Source organism: Pteropus vampyrus, unplaced genomic scaffold (genome assembly GCF_000151845.1).
Source record: "Pteropus vampyrus isolate Shadow unplaced genomic scaffold, Pvam_2.0 Scaffold19, whole genome shotgun sequence".
Classification (NCBI taxonomy): Eukaryota; Metazoa; Chordata; class Mammalia; order Chiroptera; family Pteropodidae; genus Pteropus; species Pteropus vampyrus.
Window position 1 is genome coordinate 8827230 of NW_011888800.1, and position 8057 is coordinate 8835286.

Here is an 8057-nt window from a genome sequence, read left to right on the forward strand (position 1 = left end):
AAGCAATGGAGTTATTTATGATGGAAAGAGACTCCAGATATGGCATGCCAGGAACTCTGATTCTCAGGTGGGTGGAAAGCATTAGCATATTTCCCATGTTCCTCACCAGCTTCCTGAGAATAATTAGAACATACTTCCATTTGCACTTTATTCACTATGACTTAAGGTTTCTTTCCCAACAATCTTTCTTTAACTGTAGAGACAGGCTCATAGTAGGTTGCCAAGGAAGCAGATGGCTAATGCCAGGACCCAAGAGGGTTGTGACCAGTCCTGGAGGCCCCAGGCTGTGCTTCGACCTATAATGAGACAGAGAATAGAAGTAATATCACAACTATGCTCCCCAGAAACCACTGATACTTGGAAACTCTCTGCCTGTATACTCCCTTCATCAGTAATCTCCCTGGGTGGTTCTATGAGCCAGATAACACCAAGTTAGGGGTCAGATTCTGGGTCAGGAGATGGAAGCTTAGGCTGTGCAGTTGAGAACTCACCCTGCTGTTCTGGGCTCTCCATCCCCTCATGCTGGGCCCATGCAACTGCTCGTCGCTGCTCAGGACTCAGAAAGGCCATTTGCTCAGGAGTGACAGCCACAGCCTGAACACTGGTGAGACTAGACAGCTGGATGGGGCTGAATACCACCTGGGGGTGGGGCCAGGAATCAGTATATCCAGTGTAGCCTACCTTGGGCTCTGGCTCTCTTGTGATCACCCCAGACCCCAGTCTATCAATACTTACAGCAAATTTAGGAGCAGGGATGACAGAAATGGCAAGAGGGGTAAGGCCTTGGATCTGCTCCCGCAGCAGTGCTGAAAGAGCCAGGTCTGGGATCCCAGCTGTTGAAGCAAGTGGGATGGGCGTCCAAATGTTGTGTTAGGTTGGCTTTCTCCCGTCTCTTCAAACCTATAGACCTTCCCTTCCAATCACTTTCAAAGTATCTTACCATAGATCTTCCTCAGTACATCTCCAGCTTATTACCTAAACGCCCTCCCAGACTCCGACATTAAGAATTCCAGGGCAGTCCTCCATCCAGTCCATCCATGGTATGGAAACCAATACCTGACAACCAGCACCAGCAGTGGCCCAGCCTTCCTACCTGCTATTGTACCAATTTCAGTGAAGATCTCAGGCCCCCAGTTACTGACTGGGCCAAAACCACCAGGCAGCACAAGGAGTTGGGCCAGAACCTCCAGCTGGTCCTCAGAACACTGGAGATGTAGGTTGCCCAGGAAGAGAGCTGCTTGGCTGTGGAAGAGTGGGAAGGAAGGGAAAAGGATTCAGCCATGGTGATTGGGTCCATGGTCATGAGATGGTTTCAAGTGAGGTCCCTTCCTCCGTGGGACCACTCCTTCACGATCCTTCCCTCCCCAGTGAGCCCACCATTACCTCAGCACCACCACACACACAACCCCCTCCACAGGTGACCTAAACTCCCAACTGCTGATATGCCGTAGCTCCTCTGGCCGCAGTCCACAGAGTGTGTAACCCAGTGCAGTCAGGTGAAGGAAGTCCAGGTGGCTCACGTGCCGGCCACTCTGCCGCAGGAAACTGGAGACCACAACCCGGAGCTGGAGTGGGGAAGGAGGGCACAGGATAAGGAGAGAAATCATGGGGAATTAATGAATGGAGAAGTGATTAGGAAAGTAACAAGTGCTACTGGATTATATTCTTTTATTATTAAGACCTGAAGCTCCAATAGCTATGGGGAAGGTTGAGAATCCAAAAAAGAAATGGACAGAAAAAGAGGAAGCCTCAGGGAAACAAGCCAGGAGGAAATATTACATCTTCAGGTCCTCAGAGTGAATAAACTGCAGAGTTCCTAAGGCCACTAGTATGGGGTGTTAAGAAAAGATACAAAGAATGGCCAGGGTCATGAAAAAATTCCTTGGGGTTTAGATAACCTAGAAGCCTGGATCTATGTGATGGATGTTGGAAGGTAGTAGGGAGGAGGGAAGGTGTTACCTGGACGGAGCTCCAACCATCTATCTGCCCCAGGGTGCTCAGAACTCCCCAGTCCACCAGGATCAGCTCCTGTAGTTCCCGCTCTCCTAGACCTATTAAGAGCCGCCTCAGCTGCAGGATCTGTTCAGGACGGAATCCCCGGGGGGAACCCCACAACTAGGAGAAAGAGAGGAACCATGCAAATGGAAAAAGCAATGGACCTGGAGTCAGAATGCTGGGTTTTAGTCTTGCCTCTGTCCTTAGCTATATAACTCTAGGCAAATCACATGCCTTATCCGGGTCTTAATTTCCTCAACTGTAAAATGAGAGGGTTAGATCAAGGTTCTTCTGACTACGGTGTTATTGAAAGATTCTGGAGTCTCAGTAAGAAAAAATAGCAGACTCTAGTCCATATGGTATTAGTCTTTCTCTGTCTGACTTATTTCGCTTAGCATAATACTCTTTAGGTCCAACCATGTTGTTGCAAATGTCAAGATCTTATCCTTTTTTATGGCTGAGTAATATTCCATTATATATATGTACCAAACCCTCTAACTCTTTTATCTCCTATTTTCCCCACATCTCACCCAGCTATTAATTTACTTGTGTCCCACACCACACCAAACCAGCTTCCTAATGTTTTTCCACCTTCAACCCCAACTGGCTTCCCATTCCTGACCTGTTTTGCCTTGCCCATTGCTGCCCGTAGTTCCTCAGGCCCAAGTCCTGGGTCTCCTGCAAATAGTGCCAGGCAGTCCTCGAAGTCTGAGAGCTCCATTTCTGCAATCTGGGTTGCAGACCAGGCTGCTGGGAACGTCCCTCGTACATCTGCACAATTTGGCACAGGTTCTGAAGGGGGAAGGCAGGCCCAGGAGTCAGAGTAGCATTAAAGTATGCCCAGAGAGATATCTAGAGATGGAGTGACCTCTCCAACCTCTGGAGGACAGGCCAATGTGGGCAATATGGGTGAAAGGATTACTGTAGTGAGAGATATATAGGACTCAAAGGATATTAGAAAAAAGTGACTAGAGAGGACAAGCTCCACATTGTATAGGTGGAAGACTGAAGGGGTTGCCTAGGAGATTTAATGGCAGATTTAGATGAGAACCCAAGTCCCTAGCCCCACAGTGTCTCCTTCTGACGTCTTAAGCATCTTCCCAGCAGAGAGCTCCACACTTAGTCAAGTCCAGAGCTGCATCAGCTTTTAACGGATAAGAGAGCAGAAAAAGGAGAGTCCTGAACTAAAAATAGAATGGGTTACAAACTCCCAAATCTATAGAGTCCTAGAACTAGAGGAGACTTTGAGATCATCCTTTTAACTCCTGAGCTTTACAGATTAGCAAGCCCAAGCCAGAGAACAGAGGGTGTGCAAATCTGCTCAAAGGGTACAGCACGCCTAGAGCTCCGACTTCTGATTGCATTGTTGGATATTCTTTCCTGTTCACCCTGCTAGAGCTATGAGTATCTGGGTAGTTTCACCTGGGAGATAGTCCGCAGCAGGCCGCACAACCCCAGATACCAGAGCAGCTTTCTTGGGAGCGAGCTGTGGTCCTCCACACAGCTGTCCAGCTCTGCTCTGTTCCCAGCTCTGCTGCTTCTCTAGGAGGCGCTCCAGGGTCTCTGGGCCCAAGGCCTCCTGTGTGAGAAGGTGGAGAAGGGGGAGACCCGGGCAGGTCAGGGCCAACTGCTGCAGCTCTATTTCCAAAGTACTGTCTCATTTTAGCAGTCTCCCCCAGAATCAGGCTTCACATCCTTTGCCCTCAACCTCCTCAGTCTTTGCTCCCCAAAACCAGCTCACCAGTCCCTCTCTGTTCTCACTCCCTCCCTTGTTCCTTCACCTCACCCTGGGGATCAAAGAAATCGCCTCAGTAGACAGAGTAAACACTAGGCGTCCAGCTTGCTCTACTTCATCCTGGCTCCACAGCTCTGGTTTCCTGGAGGACAAGAAGAAGATCGGGGATTGGGATGCTGAGAAAACTACGAGAAAAGGGAAGGAGAAAAGAAAACTTGGTAAGATTGGGGACTCAGGTCTCCAAGGGATCTCAGGCATATTGAATAGGCTGCCACCAATGATGGTGGTTGAGAGGTTAGGTGGAGGATGAGTTAGAATCTAAAGTTCTCAAAGGTCCATACCCAAGAAGAGGTTCCTGTGACAGCAGCCATCCAAGCTCTGTGGCAAATGGCTCTCCCAGGCAGAAGCCTTGCAGCTGACTGAGGTGGGCCAGCAGGATCTGTAGTGGAATCCGTCGTGTGCTCTCTGTCCCCAGGAATCCAACCAAGGGACCCAATGTCTCCAGCACTTCCTTCGAGACTGTTGTCTCCTTTGGAGCCTGGAGAGGGGCATCAGGCCTTGGGATAATGCACTTCTGACTCAGAGGACCTGATTCTTTCATCAAGACACCAAGTTCTTTGATCTTCCCTCCTCTAGCTCCCAACCGAAGACCTATAATGTTCACTGCTATTGTTCGCTTTCTTAAACAATGAGTCTAAATAGAAGCAGGCAGAAAGATTGGGAAGAGGAATCTAAGGGCTTTCTTAGACTCCAGGGGATGTGGACAAAAAAACATGAAGCAACTTATCAAGGAATAGAACCAAGAAGTAGATCTAGGGGCTAATGCCTTATAGATGGGAGCCTGTTTGACAGCAAAAGTATGGAATTGGACCTAGAAGACAAGATAACATTGTTTGAGAGATAAGAATTGCCTAGGCAGCAGTTCTGAATCTGATGGGGTGGACTCTTACCAAGTTTTGAAGTGTCCTCTCTGCCAGGGCTGCCCGGTGGAGTGGGGTCAATGCCAGCAGTTGCTCTGGAGCAGTTCGTACCAGCTCAACCACCAACATAATGGATTCATTGGACAGTCTGTCCATCAACCGGACCCTATAGCAATTTGACAATGGGGCACTTGGAACTGAGCCACACGGAGAAGGGACCATACAATGCTACATTCCTCAGACAAGAGGTAACACCAGATCGAACCCTGAGACTCTAACAGGAACTGATATTAAACAGTCCCAGATCCAATTCCCACATGAAGGGTGTGACATATTTCTAGTTTCCTGAAAAGAAATCACAAACAATCCTACCACATCTAATTGGATCAAAAGCCAAAAATATTAAGTACCATTAAAAGTTTTCCCAGTTATATGGGTTAAAAAAACTAAGGTTCACAGAGAAGTAAACAGAGTTTACTCCCAGTTCTTGTTTTCCACAGTGCCACCCTTCCTCTATTTGTTGTTAGGTGGTTTCTTCTCATTTGTATAGCACTATAAAATTTACAAAGTTCTTTTAGGTGTTATCGCATTTGATCCTTATGACAAAACCTGGGAGTAAAATAGTTATTTTTCACATCCTCTTTCACAATGAAGAACTTGGGGCTTCTGATTCATGGTCTGGAATCATTCACCTCATCTAGGCCCTTGCGATTTTAAGTTATCTCAAAGAACCAACATATTTAAACAGATTTCAATGGTATTTTAAAAAATACTTTTGCCCAGAAATCAGAAGTAGTATCCTGTACTCTGTCTAGGACTGCCAGTTCTGGAATTGGGTCACCATGTAGTATAGGGGCCCAGATCTGTGGAAAGGCCAATAAAAATGTAAGGATGAGGTCAACTGCTTTTATCATCACCTCATTCCCAAGAAGACCAATAGAAGCCTTTTTCTACCCTGACTTACAGTTCTGATGGCAATGGGGTAAGAATTTCTGGATTGGGAGGAACCTTAGGTTCATCTCTTTTCTCCTGCATCCCATACTTGAATCTCCTCTACAATATTCCTGCCATGGGGTCATCCAAGCTAGACTTGTTCCAATGACCCTGAACTCACTACCTCAATTTTTCTTATATTGGGCAAAATTTGATTTTCATTCATTGGTCCTAGTCATGCCCAATAGGGCCATTCAGAAACATGCCAATCTGCTTTCTATTTGACAGTCCCTGGGGTATTTGAAGGCATTTGTCACATTTTTCAAACATTTCCTCTTTATCTACTCTTCTGAATACACTGAGAGCACCGTGCCCAAAGCAGACTATAATCATCTGAGGCAAAATTGGACCATTGCTTCCCTCATTTCAGATACTTTATCTCTATTAATGTGGCCTAGGTTATTTTCAGATTGCTTGGCAGGCTACATCACAGTGTTGCCACCCTCCCTCAGCTGTCCCATGCTGGGGCCATGTTCTGGGAGCCAGCCGATACACAGAGCAACTTTGAATAGAATCCTCTGCTTCTGGCTATAATTAATGTCAAGGAATCACCAGACAGAAAACCACCACTTCTAGGGCATTTTCTAAGGGCAGATCTTCTACTCCAGGTTGAATTTTCTAAGGATCCAGTGTCTCCAGTTGTAGCACTTACGGTAAGTCCAGGAGTAGCTTGGTGTCTAGCCCACTCAGTTCTGGCCCCAGGGTAGCCAGCTCTGGCTCTGGCATTGTCATCCTCCTCTGTAGCTCTGCCCAGATACAGGCCCTCTGTGGGACAAGGTGAGGAAGGTGCAGAGGCAGGACAGAGCTGGGTATGGTGGCTGGGTTCTGTACCCAGGGTCCATGCCTCCCTGCTCCCACTAATACCTAAGCATCCTTCTTACCAGGCTTCCTCGAACCCCAGTGGGCAGTTGATAGATCACGTGCACCACTTCAAGGAAGTCTGCCATGGAGTTGATCTGCTGCAGAAACTTACAAGACATGCCCCCTGCCAGGGTGCCCAAAGCCCTGTGGGTATGTGAGTGGGTAGATGCTCATTCAACACATGCCACAGCTTGTCTGCTCCTTGATATAAACACTCTCATCACAAGTACAGATGTTCATTTATGATAATTTACAGTTTGAAAAATGTTTTCCCATAGATATTCTCATTGGCTCCCCACAACATCATGACCATTCATCAGAGAAGAAAATATTTACAAAGGTTTGGTGATGTTCTCGACATCATTCTACTAGAAATGTGGTGAACTGAGACTAGAGCCACATCTTCAGATTCTGAAGCCCGTGGTTCTTTTACTGTAAGTGTAGGTAAGGTAATACTTACACGTGTTTATTTCTGCTTGGCCAGTAGATCCGAAATCTCTTTGGATTAAACTAATAACAACAAATATCTTTTGGGAGATTACACTGAGCCAGGCACTATGATAAGTACCTTATATGCCTTATCTCATTTAATTTTCACAACTATCTATGAGATAGGTACCATGTTAATTATCTTTCTACAAAAGAAAAACCTGAAGCTTAGAGAGGTTAAATGATTTGCCCAAGATCACAAATGAGTAACAGGACTGGCGCCTGAACCCAGGTCCTCTAAATCCCTTAGATCTAGTCGGATAGGTGTGGCACTGTGGAAAGTCAGGGCATAAGGAGAGGAGGAGCCAGGAGAACACCCACAGGTTGGCACCATGCATCGTTCATCCCCATTATACCCCCATTACCGATTGCATGGTTCCTGATACATGGTAAGCATTCAAAAAATATTAGTTGAATCCAACTCACTGTTCAACACTAGTTACTCACTGCAGATTCCTGAGGGTCAGGTTTGTGGGCACCTGCATCTTCTTCCAGAGAAACTGTGCCTACAAGAGAAAGAAAGAGGAACCGCTTCCCACAGAGATGTTGCCCAAGGACCTAAGATACCTCGGACCCAGTCCTACCTCTGACCCTATGGGCCCTACCAGCCTCCTACGCTCCCAAATATCCAATCTTCTCTCAAAAAGAGAGGAGGAGGGTGACAAGGGGCAGGGTTGGGGGAGATGACGGAATAGGAAGAAGGGAGAAGAAAGAGCAAAGTAAGTCATATTATAAGGAATACTAGTAATAAAGTGCCATATCTAGGGCTGAGGGATGGGCAAAGGAGGTGGAACAGATTGAGAGAGGAGAGTTGTAGGTTAAGTGGGGAGAGTTACCTGCTGCTCAGACCAGGGCAGATTCCGATAGCGCCTACGGTCAGCCAGCAGAGCCGCAGAGTCCAGTTGTAGCAGCTTTAGGGGGAGCAGGGGAAGCAGGCAGTCTGGCCAGGTGGTGGGGATGGGCTGCTGGTAGGGATGAGTGTAGCAGTGTAGTGACAAGTGAGAGGGTCTAGACTTGGCCCTCAGAGAAGAACCATGGGGCAAGGAGGAACCAAAGCTAGGTCA

At 47.2% G+C, this 8057-nt stretch overlaps 1 protein-coding gene across 1 annotated transcript in view; it reads right to left on the reverse strand.

The window, feature by feature from the left end:
* Positions 1-152: 152 nt before the first annotated feature.
* The window catches only part of STRC (stereocilin), a 15452-nt gene continuing 7547 nt past the window's right edge, over positions 153-8057 (reverse strand). Inside the window, exons 12-26 of the mRNA XM_011355166.2 lie at positions 7830-7958; positions 7441-7499; positions 6525-6648; positions 6296-6408; positions 4681-4816; positions 4072-4268; positions 3782-3872; positions 3418-3574; positions 2618-2787; positions 1960-2115; positions 1423-1565; positions 1094-1242; positions 736-833; positions 492-639; positions 153-296 (exon numbers count right to left, since the gene is read on the reverse strand). Of these exons, the coding sequence (XP_011353468.1) occupies positions 208-296; positions 492-639; positions 736-833; positions 1094-1242; positions 1423-1565; positions 1960-2115; positions 2618-2787; positions 3418-3574; positions 3782-3872; positions 4072-4268; positions 4681-4816; positions 6296-6408; positions 6525-6648; positions 7441-7499; positions 7830-7958 (1959 nt within the window). The 3' untranslated portion in view covers positions 153-207. The remainder of the gene's footprint in view (positions 297-491; positions 640-735; positions 834-1093; positions 1243-1422; positions 1566-1959; positions 2116-2617; positions 2788-3417; positions 3575-3781; positions 3873-4071; positions 4269-4680; positions 4817-6295; positions 6409-6524; positions 6649-7440; positions 7500-7829; positions 7959-8057) is intronic.